Source organism: Terrapene carolina, unplaced genomic scaffold, assembly GCF_002925995.2.
Source record: "Terrapene carolina triunguis isolate 2854851 unplaced genomic scaffold, T_m_triunguis-2.0 Scaffold21, whole genome shotgun sequence".
Classification (NCBI taxonomy): domain Eukaryota; kingdom Metazoa; phylum Chordata; order Testudines; family Emydidae; genus Terrapene; species Terrapene triunguis.
Window position 1 is genome coordinate 22,925,502 of NW_020664372.1, and position 24,813 is coordinate 22,950,314.

At 41.7% G+C, this 24,813-nt stretch overlaps 1 protein-coding gene across 2 annotated transcripts in view; it reads right to left on the reverse strand.

Moving 5' to 3' along the window:
• DOCK9 (dedicator of cytokinesis 9) overlaps positions 1-24,813 on the reverse strand; it is a 306,118-nt gene that overhangs the window by 150,907 nt on the left and 130,398 nt on the right. For both annotated transcript variants that reach the window (XM_024204291.2, XM_024204295.2), the window contains exons 8-13: positions 17,043-17,217; positions 15,704-15,771; positions 5,092-5,166; positions 4,868-5,008; positions 4,249-4,452; positions 3,975-4,097 (exon numbers count right to left, since the gene is read on the reverse strand). In XM_024204291.2, coding sequence (XP_024060059.1) covers positions 3,975-4,097; positions 4,249-4,452; positions 4,868-5,008; positions 5,092-5,166; positions 15,704-15,771; positions 17,043-17,217 — 786 coding nt within the window. The remainder of the gene's footprint in view (positions 1-3,974; positions 4,098-4,248; positions 4,453-4,867; positions 5,009-5,091; positions 5,167-15,703; positions 15,772-17,042; positions 17,218-24,813) is intronic.

Sequence of the window (24,813 nt, forward strand, 5' to 3'; positions counted from 1 at the left end):
ACTGCCTGTGCAATTTAATTTGGCCTTTTTTTTTTCTTAAATAGAAGTCTCACCCATCATTACATATGAAGTCTGTGGAAGAACCAGGAACAGAACCCAACTCTACTGCATCCCAGTCCAGTTTCTTTTAGAAACCCTCACTGCTATATTTATTTTCCATTCTATATGTTGAAAAATATTATAATTTATATTATAGTAGTCCCTAGAAATCCCAGGCATGGACCAGAACCACATTGTGCTAAACATTATAAAAACACTAAAAAAAGAAAAAGAAAAAAAGACAGACCCTGCCCCAGAGAGTGTAAGACAAGAGGCAACAGATGGAAAGAGACAGATCAATGGGAAAGTACAAGGAAACAATAAGAAAATATTGGCCAGCATGACAGGCAGTGTTCTCACCACACCAGCAGACAAGTTTTTTGAAGGCCTCAAGGCAAAGTAGAATTTTAAGGAGTGTTTTGAAGGAGGATAATGAATTAGGTTTGTGGATGTTTACAGGGAGCAAATCCCAAGCCTGCAGGGCAGTGTTGGAGAAAGCACAAAGGTGTTTGTTTGAAAGTTTATCAAGTGGGTGATTGAGATGTCTGTTTCCTTTCCCCTTCCTGCCCCCTTTCCCTCCCTTCCCATTCATTTACTTTTGTCTTTTGTTCTGTTCTCTCCTTAATTTGGGAGGGAAAAGGTCAGTAAAATATAAATTTTAAAAAGTGGGTGATGGAAGCTGACTTCATGGGCCCGTTGGAGGCAGGAGTCAACCTTTTGAAAGAGAGGTAAAAGGTAAGGCGGGGATAGGCCAGGAAGGGCCTTGAAAGTGAAGACATGTTGCTTATATTTGATATAACAGAGAAGAGGGAACCACTGAAGAGGTACATCAACAGGGCTGATGTGGTCAAAGCTATGGACTTGGAAAATTCGCTTTTACGCAGTATTCTGAATGGTTATGAGTGGGACAAGATTGCATTTGTCAAGGCCAAAAATAAGGATGTTGAAGTAATCAAGATATGAGATGATGAGAGCTTGGATGAGTGTGTGGATGGTCACACAAGGCTGTATCTTAGGCTATGTCTACACAGCACACCACTTTCGGTGACGTGTACTGTACATGTAGCTATACATGTCAGAGAAAAGCTTCAGCTGCTACCCACTGCCAGAGCCTTTTACTGTGGCAAGGAGCCTTTTCCCCGCTGCTTCCACCTGCCAGCCTTTCCTCGATACTGGAATCTTTCCTTGAGCAGAAAAGGGCTGCAAAAGGGAGCTGACAGCCTTTCGCCACTGCCCCTGCAGCTTTTCCCTGCTGCCTCCCCCACCCTAGCCAGAGCCTTTCCCCGTGGCATGGGAGGGCTCTAGCAGCAGGGAACTAGCAGAGTCTTTCCCTTTAGCAGGGAAGGGCTCCAGTGGCAGAGTTGCCAAGCCTTTCCCCACAGTGGAGGAAGGGCTCCAGCAGTGGAGAGCTGCCAGAGCCTTTCTCCTCTGAATCCCCACTGCTGGAGTCTTACCATGTGGCGGGGAAGGGCTCTAGCACAGGGGAGGAAGATATCTTGGATGATTAGACTTTTTAGAGATGGAGTGGGTGAATGAATGAGGCAGGGATCCTGTAAAATAAATAGCATGAGACCACATAATTAAAGCTTGTATTATTATGAACATACACAAGTAGCAAGGTGAAATTAAAGTTGCACAGGTAACTTTAATTATGAAATTTCCTAATTTCTGAGTGTTTGACTTGGAACCATAGCTTTCTTTTAACTGAGTTTTGAGAGTGCAATTTCCTAGATTTGTTTGTTTAATGAAGACAACAAATCCCATCACATGGCCTCCACATGGGTCATCAGCAAGGCTGGAATCCAGTACCTTTAGATATGTAGCAGACCTCTACCACTTGAACTAAAATAGTAGCTGGTAGCAGTAGTAGGCTGCTATCTTCTGTGGATCAGCAACTAGAGAGGGTTACAACATACACTCTGCCAGTGGATTATAAAGCTATTTGCTAGACAGCAAAGGAATGTTGACTGAGGCATCCTGAGTTCTAGTGGTTACACACAGATCAGTCAAGCAAATAGATTGGCAACATTCATTGTGACAGGCAGTGTGCCTTGGATGAGACTTGCATACCTCATATTAGAGACAACTCTTTTCCAGCTATGCCACTGTGACCTTATGCAACTTCTCAGTTACCCCATCCGTAAAATATGGGCAATTGCATTTGTATCTTAGGAGACTGGCAAACATGAGGCCTTCATCAATAACAAGTCTATGCACTTCATAACCCTTTACACTAATTGGGAAGAACTGAGCAAGAACTAATGATTTTGCTCCAGCCAACACACCTTCTCCTAGGCGAAAGAGACTGCTGGTTTTGTTTTCCCTGTCAGAAGCACTAACTCTGTGGGGCATGGACACATGCTCAATGAAGCTGATGTGTAGGAAGGTCTGTGAGAGATGGAAAAATTGATTTTGTTTCATTTTGCTGAAAAAAATTTAACCTGGAGCAGAGAGCAAGAATAGAAAAATTTCAGCCCAAACAGTTAAACTTATATAGTGTTACATAAGCAACTGAAAATGGGGTTATAATGAAACACACGGTAGGCAACCCTAACAAGTGTTGCTACCAGTTCCATCTATAATAAAGGACAACATGATTCTTGCTCTAGTGCTGGGTACCAAATCAAGAGAAAGAATTAAGTCTACTTCCTGGCTGAGGGCCTTGTAAATAAAGGCCACCAAAAATAAGTCTGTGATTTTTTTTTTTTAAGTCTTTCTTTGACTATTAGTCAGAATATGCTTTAGAAATTATTTTGAAGAATTATTTATTTTTATTATTTTGGGGAAGTTCTATGGCTTGTGTTATACAGAAGGTCAGACTAGATAATTGCAATGGTCCATTTTCTGGATTTGGAATCTATGAATCAATGGCTTCCTAGATTGTAAAGCTGCCTGTTACTAATGACAAAGATTAAAATGCTGCTTACAAAACACAGATAATTTAGTTTGATATATGCTAAGATGGTCTGAAACATATAATGCTCATTAAGGTGAATGCAAGAATCTTTATATTAACTGGTAACAGGGATCATTATTTGTCTGTTGAATACTATACTCTGAAGCTTCCCTCTTCCCTGTTATATTTTGCACTGTGGAAAATAGGAAAAATAGTTCAACAGTAGCTGACTGGAGCTGTAACAGATATGTTTATGTCTTGCAACCTTCGGGCCTGTGACAAAGTACCAGACATTTTTAGTTACTGCAGTTGAAACTCTTGTTTTATTACTTCGATTTCTGACAAGCAATAGCAACTAAAAAGACAAATAGCAAAAATAGCTTCTTAAATGGTGCATTTCAGAAGACAAACATGTGAATGCATACTATTGTCTGCATGATGGAATCTAATTGGACAAAAAATGTTTAATATGTAAATATATAGAGGATTTAAGCCAGTATAGTGGTTCTAAAATAGAATAACCAAAACATGTAAATAAGTCACAAAGCAGCAAAGAATCTGACTAGGTATACAAAAAGTTAAACATGGGGAACAGATTTGTTCATGTGTATGTAAAAACACATTTAGGTTTGTGAAACCCTGGAGTTTTGCCTATACTTCTGAAAGTCTGTCCCATCCTATATATTCCAAATGCTCAAAAAACCCAAACTTTTATTTTTGAAGTTGTATGACTATTATTTTGTAAAATCTCTTTAATGACCATGTAAAAGACTACAAAAAGCACTGTATACAAAATTTTTTTTACAGTATACAAGCTAATCTCAACTTTTTAAAAGCAATATGAAAAAATTTATCTATAACACTTTAATTAAAGCCATCAGACAACTAAAAAAGAAACTGTGCCATACAAAATTAATCTAAAAGTTTTGGCCATCCAAAAAGTGGAACCCAACTTTGAGTTTTTTTAGCTATAACACCACAAATACAGAATAATTTTGTCTAAGCATTTTACCAACACAATTTTTAAAAGATACAGTACCTTAGAAGAATCTGAACTTTTCATATATGGCTCAGCACAATGTGTAACACTTCCCTGTAGTACTTTTTCAATTCTTGCCACAAGAAATATATCAGGATGTGGACATGTAACTGAGAATATTACCTAAAAAAATATATATATTTATACACATATATTATATATTTACAAGTTCTTTTTTTTTTTTATTCTACACCCAGTGGAAAAGCTATTTGAAATGTGTCAGATAACCCACTGCTCTTGTTCTGAATCAGAACTTGATATTGTTTCTCCTTACCTGTTTAGGATATTGCAAGATAGACTCATGGATAATATCTTGAGCCCTGTGTAAGTTATCACCACTGGCATTCATCAGTTGCTGTGTCGCATTAGATATCATGTGCCTCACCGAGACGTGGTTCAAGTCGACATGGAAATCTGCTGAAATCTTCCGATTGTTTTTAATATCAAACAATGACAATGTGACAAAAAAAGGTTCTACCTAGACATTAAAAAGTGTGAAAAAGGTTATCACCAGCATCCCCAAAAGATTATCTGCAAATACAGATGTGTATTGACATACAAATGCAAAGCAAATATGTCTACTGTACTGCTGTACATCAGTTACAAAGAAGAGCCAGCATTCTTTGACTATTATATCCACGATATAAAATACAGTGAAGAAATAAAACACTTTCATTAACAGCACGAAAGAAGCAGCTATAAAAGCTTTACAAAGGATTCATGCTTTCTTTTTCATTTTAATGGATTAATCAGCAGCAAAAAAAACAAAACTTCTTCCTAACAGTATCTGAGATTTATTGGTCTGAAGTGCATTGTCAATTAATGCCAATATTAAGAGGTTAACTACTATATATCTGATACATAAAGGCAAAGTATTTACATAAAGAATTTACATTTGTTGTTGGTCCTTCTTCATTTTCAGCAACACAGCTTTGCAGATTGAAAGATAAGTCATTACACTTCACTAGAATCTTTTTCCCAAATTTCTCTTCAAATGGCTTCACTTCTGGTTCAATACCCGAAAAGTCAAGTTTCTTTAAAAGGAAACAAAAATGAAAACTGTTTATGTTGTACCTTGTAAAATGAGAAACACATTGATTATTTTAAAATGTCAAACCTGTGCATCTGGATCCAAGACAAAAAGTTTAACTCTGCTTTCACTTTTGAATTTCATTTCTGCATCTCTGGAACTCTGCCAAAAATAAGAAAGTCACAGTTTTATATTTATTATTTAAACATTATGATCAAATGAAAGTTGTCTTAAACGTTGTTAATATTCTACAATTTTTGTTGTAACCTATTTAGTTTTAATCCATGGGATTTTCCCCCCATTAAACTGAGCTTTAAAGTTTACCAAATCCGCTTTAAGCATTATACAGTAAAGTGTGAACTTGTGGCCACTTATGGTCCTCCAGCCCTCCTAATACAGAACAGTACATATGTCAAAGAAAGACGCTTTGTATAATTTGATGCCTTGTATAAATGTTGACGAAAATTACTGGTCCTATGTAGCTCTCATATAGTACTTTTCATTCTTAAATCACTGTAACAAAGGTGCTTTACACAAACAAAAAATTATCGTTGCATGTAGGTTAAAGTTCAGAACTATACTAAGGCCACTAGATCACTCAGGAAGCCACAGGTTAACTATGTTAGGAATCACAGTCATAGCAAATTCCTAAACCTCCAATTGCCCAAGTGGGTTTCCTGTGGGTGGCAGGAAAAATAATAACACCTATGGATGACTGTGTATAGCTGAATACTGACATTACTCCTTTGAGTGTCTCATCACTTGTATGGGATTTATGGGTTCCTACTCATCAACCCCAAAACTACAGCAAGTCAGAATAAAATAGCATGTGACAAAAAATGATAAATTTAGTTTACCTTCATTGTAAGAGAGTTCATTTAAAGAGATATTCTACCATTTTTTAAAGTCAGTTGGCAAACATGCACCTCAGGTAGTAGGCAAGTGGTTGCATATAGCAGCCAAATTACCTTTGGAGTACAGCTAGTACTTTACAATTGTAGCCATCCGAAAAGGGACATGTAATCTTAATCCAGGTCTACATTTTTTTTTTAAAAAGTACAGACTACATTTTAAGAGAGGTTGTTTTGGGCATCACACCTCAACCTCCTATTCATGACTACACAGACTACCTCCACTCCCACCTGCAATCCCATTATATCCCTTTGACAACTATAACTGTTGCTTAAATAAATTTTGCATACAATTTTACATTGTGGTAGCCTTCATGAGACTGGGGCCCCATTATGCTAAGAACTATACAAAGACAGAAAAATTACAGTCTCTACCCCAAAGAGTTTATAATCTTAAAAAGAGAGAGAGATGTCATAACTAAGGCTATGATTTTGTCATGGAGGTCATGAATCTGTGACTTCCAGAGACCTCTGAGACATTTTCGCTTCAGCCCCAGGGTGGCGGGGCATGAGCCGTCAGCTGATGGGGTCCCCCTACAACTCCCAGCTGCTACAGGCGGTGGGAACCCCCTCCCCATCAGCCCTGAGCCAATGCCCCACAGCCCCCAGCTGCTACTGCGGGAGGTGGAGCCCCCCCTGCCCCCACCTGCAGCCTCCAGCTGCTGCTGTGGAAGGCAGACCCCATACACACACAGCCTCAGGCGTTGAGGGGACCCTGCAGCTCCCAGCCACCCCTATGGGTGGCAGGGTGACCCGGCAGGGTGACCCTGCAGCTCCCAGCCGTCACAGGCAGACGCCACAGCTCCAAGCTGCTGCCAGCTGCAGGGAGGACCCCACGCTCTCAGCCATTGTGGGTGGGGGGAACCTTGGACCCTCCTTCCTCCCCATTTTGTCATAGTTATTTTTTTAATAAAAGTCAGGGACAGGTCACGGTCTTCCATGCACTTTTGATTATTGCACGAGACCTGTCCATGACTTTTACTAAAAATAACCATGATAAAATCTTAGCCTTAATCATACCACCGGGGAAAAAAGTTCTGGCACCAGTGCATGTGGTGAGCACACACACCTAACATGGAATGGACAAGAGCAAGCACCCGAAGAACTTTTCTTTGTCGGGATGCCTACAAAAAACTAAATGCTGGTGTTCTGAGACCACAGTGTATCATGCTGACCAATATTGTCTCATTGTTTCCTTCCACTCCCCTGTTTGTATGTATCCATTTGTTGTCTCTTGCCTTATACTTAGATTGTAAGGTCTTTGGGGTAGGGACTGTTTTTTTATTATGTGTTTGTACAGCGCCTAGCACAATGGGGTCCTGGTCCATGACTGAGGCTCTGAGGCACTACAATAATACAAACAACAGCGCTTTTATAGGCTTACATGAAATGGAGGATTCTGATGCTTTCCCTACTGATAGAAAAAGGGGAGATAGGGAAGAGCTCTGGGGGAAACATCAAGAACTCAGTTCTGAGAATGTTAGGTTTCAGTAGATAGTTTGAAATAGAACGGAAATATCAAAGACTGTCCACAATGTTATAGTTGATGAAGGAAGGCAGGTCCAGAATAGACAAGTAGATTTGATAGTCCATGATAAAGATGGTGGTCAAAACCATGTTTGCAAATGAGATTACCCACACAAAAAAAGGGTTTAGAGGGAGAAGAGGAAAAGGAGCTAAGGATGGAGCCCAAGGAATCCACACCAAAAGAGGAAGAGGAAATGATGACCCAAAAAATCAGATTCTGAAGGAGTGATCCAAGAGGTAGAAGGGAAACAAGAAGAGGATGGAGTCAACAAAACCCAGGCATGAAACAATTTCAAGTGGAGGAGCATGGTCAACTGTGTCAAAGGCAGCCAAATAGGCCAAGAAGGGTGTATTGATTTAAATCAAACCAATTTAAATCACAGACTTTAATCATGATTTAAATAAGCAAGCAGAAACCTTGATTTAAATAATCAATTTTAATCATGCTTTGCGTTTGTACTTTTTAGTTGTTTTCTTGGCTCTCATTGATTGCTAATGATTAAAACAAGTTGGTTTACAACTACAATATAGCCTTACATTTGGTGCTTTTATTTTCCACTAACCAGGAGGATACAGTATATCTATACCCATTTATTTAAGCAACTATATACATTATTTACATTTATTCTTAATTTTCACTTTATTTTATTATGTTAGAAAATGATGAATTTCTTATTTACTATATTATTATTAATTTTTTACTTGTGATTTCTGCCAAGCTGTTTGGATGGAAATGCAAATTCAATTAAAAATGCACAAAAACAGGATTTCTGTGTTTTTAATTAAATAAAAGCTACCTTAAATGTGCTGGATACACGAGAAAAAAGTTTATAGGAAAGTTTATCAAAACATGTTTTGCATTGAAAACAAACTGATTTATTAAACAGAGAAAGTATTATCTGCAGTTAATTAATGGAACTTGTTGTTTGTGGTCACCATGTCCTTCAAAATTCTAGATCTGGTAGATTTCAACCTTTCACACCTAGTTTGTATTGTAAAAGGAAAGCAAGCTTACCTACTCTTTCAACTCCAAATTGGTTTATTAACTTTGAATGAACTAGTCATTGAAGTGAACTACTTGAATAAACTGAAATGAAGAAAACAGTCTCTTTGCATCTGCAGAAGAGGCTACTGCTGTCAAAAGCTGGTTTAATAGTTTGACTTTCTTTAAACGTTGGCAAACATACTATTTAATATTTTTATATTTAAAAGATTTTAATAGATTATAAGTAGTGTAGACCTTAACATAAACTGTTAATTTTAAATTTAGTTTTCAATACTTGTTTTTTAAATAAATTTGCATTTAATTTTAATTTAATTTAAAAAATCATCAATTTTTATCCACTCTGAGATCTGTGAAGATGAAGATGGAGTTACCAGCACTGAAATTTGGCCAGAAAGTGTTCATTACAAACCTTGTCAAAACCTTCCTATTCCTTTCTGGGGATGAAAGGGGGGAAAAAAGGTGACAGTGTCTACTTTGGCTCTCCATTTTATCCCTCTTTGTTCTGTTTTTCTCAGTTGGAATGCAGGGAACAAACAGTTCCATGAGAACAGCCACCTCTCTGCAGACCACCAGCAAATATTCTGTAGACCATAGCTTGGGAACCTCTTTTCTATTCCCACTGTAACAGTCTCCTGATTATTTTTCTCAAGATTTTTACCACAGAAGAAAAGCGACTAATCCTATTTATCTTTCTCTACTTCATGCTCTTAACACTCAGGGAAAGGCTGTACAAACAAGCTAAATTGTTAGGCAGAACCCTTCCATATATAAAATAATACTGCTGGGTTTTTTTCCTATAGAAAAAAAAATAAGGGGTCGGGAAAATGAGAGAAACATTTTTAAAGAAATGCAGAAAACAAGGAAGGCGTATCAGGTGGAGAAAAAAATGAAAAGGGGGAAGAGAAGATACTGAGCAGAAATTAGAATGGTGGTGCTATCATTGACAATCCACATATTTTGCCTACTGGGAGGAATAACATATAACACTAGAATTGGGGATAAGCCACAAAAGTATATATTTTGGGAGGAAGTCCAATGGTTGGGGCACTAGTTTGGGACTTGGGACACCTGAGTTCTATTTCCTGCTCTGTCACAAACCTTCCACTGTGGCTCTCAGTAAATTATTTAGCCTCTGTGTCTCAGTTTTCTTGACCAGGAGGAATTAACGCTAAGAGGTATGCTGATGTCTAGATAGGTACAGTCCAGGTGTTCTAATGTACAAGTGTTGAAGCACACAACCTCTGTTACAAAAATATGGCAAGCCTAACATTTTCAAGTTTATGCAGTTTGGCACACAACTCCAAGAGACGCATATTTGCATTTCAGAATATTGTACATTATTGTTATTTTTGTATCAAAACTCAATCTTCCTGTCCATCACATCCTGTTTAGCAATATTTCAATTACAAAGAAAAAGACAGTGACAGGAAGCAGGAGACTTGGTGCTATACTATTCTTATTAGGGTCCAAAAATCAGCTAAAGAAAGCCCACGTGTTTTACATGACACCCCTTGATGTCTTCCTTTAAAGGAATGGTAGAGAGATCAACATATCAGATACACTGGCAGCAGAGGGACACCACTAGATAACTTGATACAGATGGAGAACAGAAGACAAGGACCCCCAGAGGAGCTGACTGCACAGAAGTAATCCAGTCAAAACACAGTGAGTACACTAACAAAACGGTACAAAATTCTTTTGTATCTATTTCTCAGTAGGAAAAATCTATATGCTATAAAGAAAATATTAGAGCAAGTTCTACGGGGTATCATTTAAGTAGTAAGAAAGAACTACACTAGGACAGAATGAGTGAGATATTTTCTGGAAAAAATATTTTGAGAGAAACAACGCAAAGTAGACTGGATGTATGGAATAACAAACCATCACTGACCAAAGAAATAGTAAAAACAACATACCAGAAAAAAAAAAACTAAAACAAATATATAGACTAAGAAGTCAAAACAACTCCCATCAAAAGTTTGTGGAAACAGGAAGTAGCATTTTCAGCTTTAGTAAAACTAAAATTAGCTTTAGTAAGCAGGTGCAAAACAGACATGAATAAAAGCAAAATCCCAAAGTCATCTAGAGAGCTAAACATTCTTCTTCAAGATTTTATATTCTAAAGAAAGAAAAAATATTCATTGTACCATCAAAAGGTTAAGTTTTATATTCATTTTCTAAATTGTCTTCCATAGACTAACAAACTTAGTTCCTTTGATGCTATAGAACTATGTAAAGGAAAATTCTGTATTTAAAATTTGATTGCGAATGATAATACAATTTCATTTTCAGTATATTAAAAAAATGCAACTGAACTAGTGTCAAACTGAACAATTATAGATGGATTTCTCCTACTATTGGCTGTACTTTACAGACTTTGTATATATAAAGTAACTTTCTGCAAAATCTGTAAAATGATTCTCAACTTACTCTACAAAAATGATGCAGACAAATGAAGGCAGCAAGACTGGTTCTGAGTACTATCCTGCTAATTTATTCTGACTGAATTAAGAAATGTCATCTCCAATATCACCAGAGTGTTTTAGTAACGTAATAATTTTTTTTAAAGTGAGTACTAATAAAGCTGACTGATGAATTTACTACCTAATTCCCACACAAAAATGCTATTGATTTATAATGAATTCATTCTCTAATTAACACTATTCCCTTACATTTTAGAACATGGAACGCGAATAGGGAAGGCTCAAAGTTGAGGCTCATCAGAGCAATGTCCAGGTTAAAGATGTCAATTGTTAGCATCTCTAATGTGATATGGTCATCTGCTTCAAATGCCTACCAACTTCCCTGTACGAATCATCTTCAACTCTGACCCAATGAAAGCAAGCTGAAAAGACATACCTCCTACCCCCAGTCAGTCACCTGTCCCTCACAGGCATCCTACTCTGTAACGCACCAAATCTGGGTCTGTCCAGACCATCATGGAGGAACATAACACATTCAGTGGCCTCTACACTGTCCAACTGATAGCATGAGAACTAATCAATTACCAGTCTTATAGAAACTACATGCACAGCACTGGGTTAACTGGCTTTAGCATAAACATGCTTCAGAACCTATTTGAATGTATTAAAATGTTAAAGAGAGAAATGTGCCTGCATATAAATCTTAAGCCAGGAGCTATTTTGCTTTCACAAGCAGAAAATGAAGGCGCTCAATAGCGCCTACTGCCCTGAGAGCTGCTAAGTTTTGAGAGCCCCTGGGCTATCTGGCTGCTTCCATCAGCGATGTGGTACTGGGAAGCCATCATTTACCTTTACTGACTTCTAAAACATTTTTTTTAGAAGTAAAACAACTTTATAGTTCAGCGATTTAAGCATATCGGTATGCACTATTTTATTTATACACTTAAGTGCATAAAACCTTATACAAAAAAGTGCTTAATTTGCTAATAGCCTAACCAAGTAACTTCTATCACCACACTATACTTTAGAACAGGGGCGGGCAAACTTTTTGGCCTGAGTGCCGAATCAGGTTTCAGAAATTGTATGGAGGGCCGTTTAGGGGAGGAGGTCGTGGCCCGGCCCCCACCCCCTATCTGCCCTCCCCCCGGGACTCCTGCCCCATTCAACCCTCCCTGTTCCCTGACAGCCCCCCTGGGACCCCTGCCCTGACTGCCCCCCGCCACCCCATCCAACCCCCCCCCTCCTTCCTGACTGCCCCCCAGGACCCCGCCCCCATTCAGCCCCCCTGTTCCCCGCTCTCTGACCGCCCTGACCCCTATCCTCACCCCTGCCTCCTGACCACCACCCCGAACTCCCCTGCCCTCTATTCAACCCCCCCGCTCCCTGCCCCTTTACCACGCTGCCTGGAGCACCGGTGGCTGGCGGCGTTATAGCCGCGCCACCTGGCTGGAGCCAGCCACACCATCGCCGCTGGGCTCTGCAGCTGCGCTGCCCCAAGAGCTCACAGCCCCGCCGCCCAGAGCATTGCACCGGTGGCAGGGAGAGCTGAGGCTGCGGGGGAGGGGGAACAGCAGGGGCGGGGCCGGGGCTAGCTTCCCGGGCTAGGAGCTCAGGGGCCGGGCAGGAGGGTCCCACGGGCCGTAGTTTGCCCACCTCTGCTTTAGAAGATTCCCCCACACACTTATTTCACTACCCTACAGACTTTTTAACTCTTCAGAGACAACTGACTTGTGGAGTTAGGAACTTCACAAGACAGTAAGCACTAAGGGAGGCAGCCTCCATGACAGATAGAAAGAGTTATGAGTAACAGCAATATCTAATGAATATTTTTTAATTTTTCAAAATCAGTTTATACTAGAGATGCCAACATCTGCAAATGAAGAAATTTTCAAGTGAGTTTCTAACTCAACTCAACTACAGACCTGCAACTGTGCCTCCATAGGCTTGGCCAGCTGGTCAATTGGCTGGTCAACTAATGTCAACTGACTGGTCAACTAACCACCTATTATTTGATTAAAGTCAAATCCTGTCATATATTCCAGAAAGAATGCCCCGATACAGGTGGCGGCCTACCTTTTTGATTGAATCATGGTGCCATCTGTTAGCAGACCTACTGAAATGTCTTGATCACTCACTTTACTACATGATAATGTTATCTGTTGGGAAAGCTGAATATCTTAACTGACTGGAATCTTCTAGAACAAACGTATGTATTTGTGTATGTATATCTTTATTTGCATATCATGCCATCAATATACCTGGCAGTTTACAAAGCACATTAAACAAGTTAAAAGACAGGGTCTCTGCCCCAAAGAGCTTACAGTCCAAACTGACTAAACGAACATACAGAAATTAACTCAGAAGGGAATGCGGTTCAGTCATTAAACCTCTGCCACTTCCATTAAAGTCAAATGGGTAAGAGACATTAACCTACTTGAGGAGTTGGCCTGCTGCCTACCTAGCGTAAGTGCACTTAAAAATGACTTTTTTTACAGCGCTATGTGTGTGTTTTATTTAATTTCATTTTTCTTTTGTTCAATCTTGAATAATGTTCACATTTAAATGCTAACCTAACATTGTTAAATGGTAATAACTATTCTTTCATGTTTTATAACTTCATTTCACTGTGTTTTACATTTTTCTAAGTTGAAATAACTCAGTTGTTTTTTGTAATTAGGCATAAGTATTGTTGTAAAAATTGAGGACGAGTAGGCATATTTTAATTGTTAGCCTAACTGGTAAAAAGTGGATAGAGATTCATGAATTGTTATAATGATCTGTTATGTAAAACTGTTTAAGAAAAGATGTGAGAAGACAGAAAGCCTGACTTAATTTAAACAGTAAGGATCTACTGATGCCACTCAAGGACTGTGTTAACATTATGACTGGTAAACAAGAGGAGCAGAAATCAATGAACCAAAATTGGAATGTTGGAAATTAGACCTAACCATGGACAAAAAATGAGAGAGGATGGGACTATTCCACCTATCACCCTTTTTGGGGCCCTTTAAAAAAAAAAAAAAAAAAAAAAAAAAAAATTTTTGGGGGGGGAAAAAAAAAAGTTTACCATCTCCGTGACTGTGGGGAAAAAAACCCGTTGGCGTGACACCAGACCTTGATACTCCAGTGAGGAAGCTTGACTTTTATTACTACACCAGTGAGGAACCCAGCTTGATACATGTGAGATCCTGCTCTCTTTTCCCATCCCACATGTGCTCCTTTCTGTCCCTGCCTTCCCCATCTTACTCCTGTCCTCCCTCTCTTGGCTTTTCACTTGATCTTGAACTGTACTGCGTGGCACCAGCACAATGAGACGAGACTGCCTATCCAGCTCTGCTCAGCCTGAAAAGGACCAGTAAACGAGAGTGACCTGACTAGACTAACTACATGATGTCACATGATGCTCTGAGGAGAAGGTCCAGCATATACACCTTAACATATTTTAAACCCTCTTCACCAAACAAGGACACTCCCCCAGAGAAGTGGATTACATCATGGAATGGGCCACATAAATACCCCGAGAGAACCTCCAACCACACATCACTGGTTCTTATCTTCCACCACACCGGGTTTCATTAAACAATTACAATCCATACTCAATGGGGATCACATCCTAAAGAAAATATTTCCTGAATCCCCTCTTCTGGCCTTCAAATAACCTCTCAACCTCTCCAAGCTCATCATCAGAAGCAAGCTCCCCATAGTCCAGGACCCACCAACTCAAAGAGGCACCAGACCCTGCCACAAACACATGCAAAACCTGCAGACATATCTCCACTGCTATGATGATCAGTAACCCCCCCAACAGTCCTTTCAAGATCCATGCATACTACACATGCCTCACATGTGGTGTACCTCCTTTCAGTGCATCAAATGCCCCAATAGCAACAATGTGGGTGAAACCAATCACTACTCTCTCAAATGAACTCACACAGAAAAATGATAAAAGACAAACTCCATATCACCGATGGGGCGAACGTTTCCACAAAACAATCACTCCATATCTGACCTCTCAATCCTCATCCTCAAAGGAAATCTGCACAAGGCCTTCAAAAGATGAGCCTGGGAGCTTAAATTTATAACTTTGTAGGTACTAAAAATCATGGACTCAATAAAGACACTAGATTTATGGCTTATTATAACAATCTATAATCCACTAACCCTTCTTCGTCCTGCAATTTCAGAGGTGCTAACTCCCCATTTCACCTTAAATAGTCTCTTACGACATGTTAGCTTCTTCTACTAAACAATCTGTATTGTACTTTAGCTGTAACCTTGTATTTTAGTTGTCTCTCCTTCACCAACAGAAGTCGGTCCAATAAAAGGTATTACCTCACCTACCACACCTTTCTCCAATAGTCTATCAATTTGAGTTTCAAAGCTCTTTGTGTGATTTTGATTCTTTTCCTTTTGTGTGTTTCAATCAATAAATTTCTAACCTCTGGCATTAATTTTATAGTGGGTTTGCCAAGGTATTAAGAAGGTTCAGATCTCTGTATACCAAACTTGAACCTTGTTTAATGTTGGACAGTGATTAACACCTTTAACTCATTGGGCCCATATACTTCATCCAAATTAACACAATAGTATCTATCTAAAGCTTAGGCTACTGGAGACAAAGTCTCACTCTTTTTTTATTACTGTTATTGTTCTAATAAATAAGTGCTTTAAAATATTTGACCATTTTTCACATTATTTGACAATATCTGACCAGTCAACTGACCAATTATTTCTGGACCAAAAGCCCAACCTTGTGCCTCCATAATTATTAAAATGAGATCTCACTTATTTCATTCCAATCACTGATACGAGCTTTAAAAGGAATACACTACCTTGGAAATTTCAGGAAAGTAGCTATCTAAACTGGATAATGAGCTTTCCATTTTGCTTTGTTCATCATCTGCAATTACAAAATAGAAAATTTTAAAATTAAACCGCCATTAACAACTTCAGGAAAATACTTTATTTCCAACAACTAGATGATGACTGTAATTACTACTTCATCAACAATAGTAAATGTTGATATCAACAAAAATAAAGAGCAGACAACTGTGTGCCATTGCCCACTTTCTCATTTTGATTCAGTGACTTCTGTGTTCTTTCCTGTTTGTTGGAGGGTGTAAAGCAATTGTTGCAATTCCATAAATGAGTAGTTTGTACCTTCTTTTCCCACATGGACACCAAATCCTTTACCTAACAATACACACAGGGTTCAAGCCTGATTAAAAGAAGGGCTTGTGTACATGGGAAAGTCGCACCAGTGTAACTTTTTTTTTTTTTTTTTTCAGGAGTAACTGTTTGCGTCCATAGATAAGTTGTCTTGTATGTTTATCTTGCTACCTAAATCATAAAAGTCAGACTGCTTTCCAATTGACTTAAACTATTTTGGAGGGAGATATATCAATGTAAGATCCATGTGGAGGCACTGTCATTCTGATATAACTACATCAATTCAGTTAGTCCTCCCACTGCTATCCCACACTGCACCAGTTCACACCTGAAGTAACCTGTCTAGTTACTTGCACACACTCCACTGTTCCTGGGTCAACTGGACTGGATGGGCCCTCTCCCATGGGCTTAAATGCTGCTTGAAGAGGCCCAAAAAATTCTATTTGTGACTCACATTCATTGCAAATGTATCATCACAACTACACTCAGGCCTCCATGCATAAATGGCATGGTCTACCGAGAACCAACTGAATTATATGATATAGCAGAAGGGATCATGGGAGTTTAACCCTAAGTACCACAATCCTCTGAAAATTAGCAAAAATGCATAGATCCTAGCAATAGCCCTTGGCACCCTGGGTTACCCACACAGAGCATAACGCACTTAGATACAGGGCTGTGCTGCATGGACACAATACGTCGTAAGTGCAGTAGCTTAAACAAGTTCATGGACAGCAGTGCATTATTGATTTAGTTATACTGTTTTAATTAAATCAATATAAACTATACGGGTGCAACTTTCTCATGTAAACAAGGCTGAAATGGCAAAACTCATTAATTTCACGAGGGCAGGATAAGGCCCATGATCTACAGTATTACAGGAAGCGGAAATGATGAAGGCACTAGCTGCTAAGCATGACAAATCCTTACTTTAGGATTTTACCTACATCGATGTTGCCCAAATAAATTTATTATGCAGCCACTAATAACAATATTATTTACCTTCATGAGATTCTCCATTTCTTTTTTCTTGCATTGCAGCTTCGAAGTTTAGTTGGAGAATTTTGTTTAAAGTAGTTATCCATTCCTCCATTTCCAGTTCACAGTCTGCAGCTAGAAGATAACTACTCTTGTCTTGCATCTTGAGTTCAAAAGCAAAACGTTTCACTTTGTTGTTCTACAATAAAATAAAAAGACCTTTCCATATTAGCCAAGTTTTTCCACCTCCCACTTCCTATAAAACAGGGCAGGAAACTGTCTTGCATAATGTTTTCTGGGGTTCATCTACGATAAAAAAAATATATACTGCAACACAAGTGTAATTTTTAAAAAAGTTATGCTTCCTTTTTTCTGCTGCTTCATCTTTGGAAAGATTTTTATAGTGTAGTGACAGTCTAAACCAGTGGTGGGCAACCTGCAGCCCGCAAGGGTAATCCGCTGGCAGCCACCAGACAGTTTGTTTACATTTGCACGGCCGCCTGCACCTCCCAGTAGCCGTGGTTCGCCGTTCCTGGCCAATGGGAGCTGCGTAAGCAGCGTGGGCGGCAGGGACGTGTTGGCCGCCGCTTCCCACAGCTCCCATTGGCCGGGAACAGCGAACCGCGGCCACTGGGAGCTGCGGGCGGCCGTGCAAATGTAAACAAACTGTCAGGCGGCCCGCTAGCGGATTATCCTGACGGGCCGTGGGCGGCTTGCGGGCGGCAGGTTGCCCACCACTGGTCTAAACACTGAAAGCAACTTAATTTACCTATGCTTTTGTTTCCTACCATCGCCCTACTGGCGATTACAAACTAAAAGCAAATACAATGTGCAAATAGGTAGCACTAAAAATCTCAGTCTACAGGTATTTATTTAAATTGCGTGAGTGTCTTCAGTAATAAAATTCTTATAGTAAAAGTTCCCACCTGTATGAGTGTCCTTAGATCAAAGTTCAGAAGCATGAAACCACGTCGCTAACATTTTAGGTATGAGAGCCCTTGACACACAGGTAAGTAAAGAACGACAGGAGTGATCTGTTACAGTCGTAAGTCTACTTTTTGAGTGCCCTCCTTTGGCTGTACTTTTCCATAAGCAATGTGTTAGGGAATTAGTCCTGCTTCCTCACTTTCCCCAGTCAACACAGTCACCCTGTTCTGTAATTATAATCAAGACTTCATATACTCCGTGGCCAGCTTCACCTGAATTCTGCAAAAACAGCCTTGGATTCTCTGGTGCAGCCAACTGGAAATTCTGTGGTTGCTTAATTTTAATTAAAAATTTACATTTAATGAATTAAACATGACTATAAGTAATACAATTACTACAGTAGCCTTGTTTTATATTTTTATATTAAATTCAGTGTCCTCACATTTTCAATATATGCCACAGATCTTTATTCCGATCACAAAGATAGAGTTCTTAGAAAGAGAAGCTACAGGTTTTGGCAGCAGAAAAAGTAAGGAGAGGTAATGTTATTCACTGTACAAGGTAAGTGATTTCTCCTCCTTCTTTAAGCAGTGTCCCTATGGGTGGTCCACTTCAGGATGTGTGCGCGCCCATGCACTCTTGATCCAAGAATTTTGACAGCAATGTCCAGAGGCCCACACCTGTGTCCTAGATATCCTTGTTTTCTGGGGAGCTGATCTGCTTGATGAGCAGTGTCTGATGAGAGGTGTCCCATGGGGAAGGAGGTGGGGAAGGGGGCATGGAGAGGAACTGTAATGCTCAGCCCAATCTGACAGTGTCTAATACCCAGCTGTTGGAGATAATCGAGTCCCAAGCATTGTAAAAGCAAGCCAGGCTATCCCCAAAGGGGTGGGGGAACGACTGGACCAGTGCTCTGGACAGAGGAGTCAAAATGGGTGTTTGCCCTGTGCCAAGGAATGGCATGTGGAGTCCTCAGCTTGAGCCCAACTGCTTCCTCTTGTGGAATCTATCCCTCTTTGTAGGGTACACTTCCAAGGACCTCAAGGTAGCCCTGGAAATCTTGAAGGAATGCAAAGTGTCATCAGTCTTGTCCAAGAACAAGACTCGGCTATCAAAGGGCAAGTCTTCAATGAATTACTGGACATCCAGAATGATCCCAGATGTTTTGCAACCAGGAAGCCCTCCTCACAGTTACTGCCACAGCATAAACCTGGCTGAGGTGTCCACAACATCCAGGGCAGAGTGCAAAGACATTTTGGCCATCAAGCAGCCTTCTTCAACGAACTCCTGGAACTTCTTAAGCGAGGTTTGGGCAACTGTCCTTGAATTGAGCCATACTGACCAATTAAGGAAATCATACTTGACCAGCAAAGCCTGTTGATTTGCGATCATTATCTGTAAGGACAATAAGGTATAGATCTTCCTGCCTAGAAGATCCACCTGCTTGGAGTTTCTGTCCTTGGGGGTATACTTGAAACTTCCCTGCTGGGCCCTGTTTACCACCGTTCTGATCAGAGAATTCGGGGGCAGGTCGGAAAAGCACCCCTCAAATCTCTGCATGGGAACAAAGTAGCGCTTTTCCAGGCATTTTGCATCCATCAGTACTGAGGCCAGTGTACTTCACAGGGCTCTCTCCGGCTCAAAGAGTGCATCATTGATCAGAAGGGCCACTCTCCCAGGAATGGCAAGCTATAAAACATCCACCAGTTTGGGAGTGTTCTCTTGGAGGAACTCTGCTTGGATGCCCAGGGACGCGGCTATGCAGCGTAAAAGGTCCTGATATGCCTTAAAGTCCTCCGGAATAGAAGAGGAGGATGAACCAGGCACGGTATCATCCGGTGATGAGAACGAAGGTCTCAGCTGAGCCAAAACCAGCTCTCGCTCCCGCAAAGAAGTCCCCTGGAGTGAGGACAACATCGGCTCTGCGGGGAGGAAGACCGCCTGGGCTTGTGCTTGATCCGAAGCCACCACTGTTGACTGAGCAGGTGACTTCAACTTCGAACAAGACGAAGAGCAGGATCTCCACCAACAACAAGCGTCCCACTGAGTCCAAGGCCACTCTTATAGGTATGGCATTGGTGGCCAATAGGGGTTGGGCCAGGTACCTCCATCCTGGTGAGGGGACACACCAACCCTGGGAGCCACACTGGTCCATTGGCGGCCCCCAAAGCTCATCGGGTGATGTGGAGCGGGAAGATGACAACTCCAACTCAGAATCAGAGCCCTAGGATCTCGGTGACATGGGCGGCGCAACACCTGACGGAGCCAATAGGTGGTCTGATTAATCCATCAGCCAGAACAAAGAGGGAATCGGCACCCCCAATGAAAGCAGAATGTCAGTATTGAGCATGCCAGTGCCATGGGAAGCATCAGTCCCATCACAAATAGTGGTACCAGAGCGCCCAAACGTGTTGATGTCGAAAGTGGTGAGAGCCGCCATGGGAGCACTTGCGCCATCGAATGCAGCAGCCCAAAGAGAGTCCCCGTGCTGAGATCCCCCGCACTGATTCCAGTACCAGCTCCATCTTCACTAGGGGAAAGGGAGTGTCTAAATGTGGTGCCGACAGACACGAAGGTTCAGCGGCTCACTCCATTGGGGTGGGGGTGGAGCATAGGTGCAGGCCTGGGAAAGTGCTGGACCAACGATGAGGTCGGGACTTAAAGGCAGAGGAAGTCTGCGGATGCCTGGTACACCGACGACATGGACACAGTCTGTACTCAGCATCTCCCACATTGGTACTGGACTCAATGGATGCCCAGAGGCTGGAACTGGAGTCAACGGTATGGGGTTTCTGTCCTTCCCATTTGGTACCAAGAAAGAGTCAGAGGTATCCAGGCCATCCCACACGCCAGAACCAGACTTGTGCTGGTCCGCACTTTTCCTGGGGGACAGGAGTCGCCCCGTGACCTGGAGCGGTCCCAATTGGTCTTATGAGATCTCTTCCTTGGCGCCGATCATGGAGAATGGCTCCCCCGCCTCTTTGATGAAGTGCTTGCCCTGGAACAAGAGGCAGCAGGAGCGTCCAAACCCAAAGGCGATCTTCAGCCCAAGGTGTGCCTCAGTACACCGCAGCAAGTGCTGCTTGAGGTGAAGGTCCTGTGCCACCTGAGTCTGCTTTTTAAACGATTTACAAATTGAACAGCACTCTTTAAGGTGGGCCTCGCTGAAACAAAGCAAGCATCACTTGTGGGAGTTGCTGTTGGGAACTACCCTTCCACATGAAGGACAGTGGTTAAACCCCGGTGAGAACATCACTGGGGAACACTATCAACTAATATTATCTAATTCTAACTTACTAAATACTATAAACTAGGCTAAGACTAAATGCGAGGCTGTGAGACTACAATCACACTACAAACACAACTCTGACTCCAGCCATGTGCGGTGAGAAGAAACTGAGGGGAGTCAGGGCGGTGCCACCTCATATAGCCGGGGAAGGGCCACAGCCACGAGCGCCACCCCTCTACGGGTACTACTAGACAAAAATCTCCAGTTCCGGCGCACTGGGCATGCACACATATAAGTGGAACACCCGTCTGCATCTACTCGAAGAACCACCTATCCTTCTTCAAGTAGCGTCCCTATGGGGCACCATTTCAGGAGATTCATGAGCAGTACCTCAATTATGGAGGAGCGCGCCAATGAGACCAATCCGGTACAGACCATAGAACAGCATCAGTTCTGGAAACAGGCACAAGAGTGTAGTGCTAGGAAAATGTGTGCACTGAAGACCAGGTGGCTGCTCAGCAGATGACTGAGATAGGTGGGTTTTTCAGTTAGGCCACAGAGTTACATTGAGCCCTAATGGAAGCTTAATAACATGTTAAGCTGCATCCCAAAACCCACTTAGACAGTCTTTGGGTGGAGATCGAGTGTCCTTTCTTTCATTCTGCTATCAAGATGAAAAGCAACAGGTAAATCCTAAAGGGCTTACCTCTATTAAGGTAAAAGATGAGACCTCTTCTTACATTCACTCTATGGAAGCTCACAGCTCCTCTCGAAGAGTGAGACTTGGGATAATATACCAGTAGGTGAATCTCCTGATTAATGTGGAACTCCGAAGAAACTAAGTAAGCAAGGGTGCGGCTGTAATGTCATATTGTATCCAATAGAACACAATGTATGGTGGGGTCAGCCATCAGGGATCCTAGTTCCCCATACCTTCCTGACTGTGGCGATGGCTATGAAGAAGGATGTCTTGAGGGGCAAATGAAGGAGGAAACATCTCTCTGTAAATTCAACAGGAGTTACCTCAGCTTATTAAGAACTATGTTGAGGTCCCATGGTGGAGTAGATTCCCTGACAGGAGGAGAAAGGATGAACAGACCCTTAATAAACCTTGCAGTGGTCAAGTGAGTAAAGACTGAAAACCTCTCAATGGGGGGTAGTGGGGGAAGCTGTGATGGTAACCAGGTGAACCTTAATTAAAATCAGTGATAATCCTGTGCTTCTTAAATTTAGCAGGTAATCGAGAATGTAAGCCAGACAAGACCTGAGAGCAGGTAAACATGGGTGGCTGCACCAAACTTGAAAATGTTTCCACTTCTGTAGGTAAGTTTTCCTCTTAGTCAATTCCCTATTATTGAGCAGTTTTGAATGTATCTCTGTAGAGCAGTCTTGTTCTATACTAGGGAGCCATTTAGTAGCCAGGCCTTGAGGTGAAACATCGAGATGTTGAGGTGAGTGATGGATCTTGACTCCGTCCTTAGTGAGGAGATCTGCTGTCAGGGGAAGGCAAAGAGGTGGTTGCTGAGATATGCAAACCAGCTAGGAACCATACCTGACTTGGCCATGATGGTGATATGAGGATGGCTACAAATTTCTCCTGTTTCAACTTGTTCAAGACTTTGAGCTGTAATGGCATCAGATAAGAGTATAGTAATATGCAAGGTCAAGGGATCACTAAAGCATCTCCTGTTGAGTTGCTGCCATGCCCTCCCCTCAAACTGAAACATCTGCACTTCACATCGAATGGTATTGTGAAGAGATTTCATCTCGGGATGACTCCAGACAAGACATATCCTTCAGACTACTGTGTTGTTGAGCTCTCACTCGTTGTTGAAGCGTAAATGGCTGTTGAAAGAATCCGCCACAGCGTCCTCCAGTCCTGATAGGTAAACCACTGAGTACTGTATGAAGTGTGATACGGAACTGGAACATTAGAACTATGATCTTACTCCTCCTTGTTGATTGATATAATACATTGTTGCTCTGTTCCATCATTATTTGGATTGGACTGCCCCTAATGTGGGGTAGGAAGAGCTGGTAAACAAACTGCTCTGAGTTCGAATATGTCGATATGGAAGGTTGCCTCCTGGGGGGTCCATTTGCTCTGAGCTGTGAAAGTCACACCTCAGCCTAGCAGGGAAGCATCTACAGTAATGATCCTCGTGGGAGGAGGCTCCAAGAATGGAACTCCCATGTATACTTTTTGTGGATCTTCCCATCACTTTAGAGTATTGAAGCCCCAATGAGATATCAACACCTGCTTGGATAGAATGTGCTTGTTGAGGATGTAGATAGTTCTTAGTCAGGCTTGAAGACATCAGAAGTGTAGTCTCGCTATGGGTGTCACAAACGTAGGGGCTGCCATATGGCCCAGGAGTTGCAGACAAGCCCATGCTGTGGTTTGCAGGCTCTGGTGTATTGCTGAAATGAGGCTGGACATTTGGCAAACCTACCATGGGCAAGTATTCTCCAGCAATGGAGGAGTCCAGAGTGGCCCCGATGACGTCTAGCTGTTGAGTGGGTGTGGGTACAGATTTTTCTGCGTTGAGCCAGAGGCCTAAGGAGTCAAACAAGGATGGGGCTTTGGTAGTTGCTATCTGTACCTTGAGAAAATAGCCACCTTTCAGGAGCCAATTGACCAGGTATGGAAATTTGATTATTTCCAACTGGAGACGATGGGCTGTGATGGCCAAGATGACTTCAGTAAAGACCCCTGAGGTGGTGGAAAGGCCGATGGGTAATATGCAATAATGGTAGTGTTCCCTGCCCACTAGGAAAAACAAGAAATGCCTGTGTGAGGGGTGCATGGCTATATGAAAACAAGCATCCTGAAGGTCAAGGGAGACAAACTAATCTCCTGGATCCAGCGATAGAATTATCACTGCTACAGTTACCATTCTGAACCACTGAGAGTGGAAGAAGGTGTTCTAAGTGCTGAGGTCCAGAATTGGTCCCCAGCCCCAGCTTTTCTTGGGGATCAGAAAGGATCAGGAATAGAACCCTCTCTTGAAGAAGTCTGGTGGAACAGCTTTGATTACCCCTCCTGTTAGAAGAGATTGTACCTCCTGCCTCTAGAAACCCTCATTAGAAGGGTCCCTGAAGAGGGATGGTGAACAGGGTGAGGGGCAGGAAGGAGCTAAACTGGATGAAATAACCTGTAGAAATCACCTCCAGGATCTGTCTGTCTGTCTGAGGTGATTAGCTACATGGAAGGTGGAAAATGGGAGAGGCAATCCCCATAAGGGTGGAGGGAGGAATGGTGCAGTGTAGGATCTGGATAGGGAGATAGATAGTGACCCTTGACCAACAGGTCAAAACGGTCGTTTTGAAGACATCGCCAACTTGAAAGTGATTGTAGAAAATGGCCCTTTCCTAGTGAATCTGGACTTTTCTTGGATGTTCAGCTGGTCTCACTGGCTGGTAGTGGACTGGGCAAGTCCATTGAGCCATCTGCCATCTACTGTACATTCTCTTTGTCACAGATGTATAGATCCTCAGATTGTCGTGTCGCTCAGTAGTCTTCAAGTGTGTGAAGGGTTCTGTCTGTGGCATCACTGACTAGGATTCCTTAAAAGGGAGGTCCTTGTGGTGTTTTGTGCCTTTTGGGGAAGGCCAGAGGACTGCAGCCAAGAAGCTTGA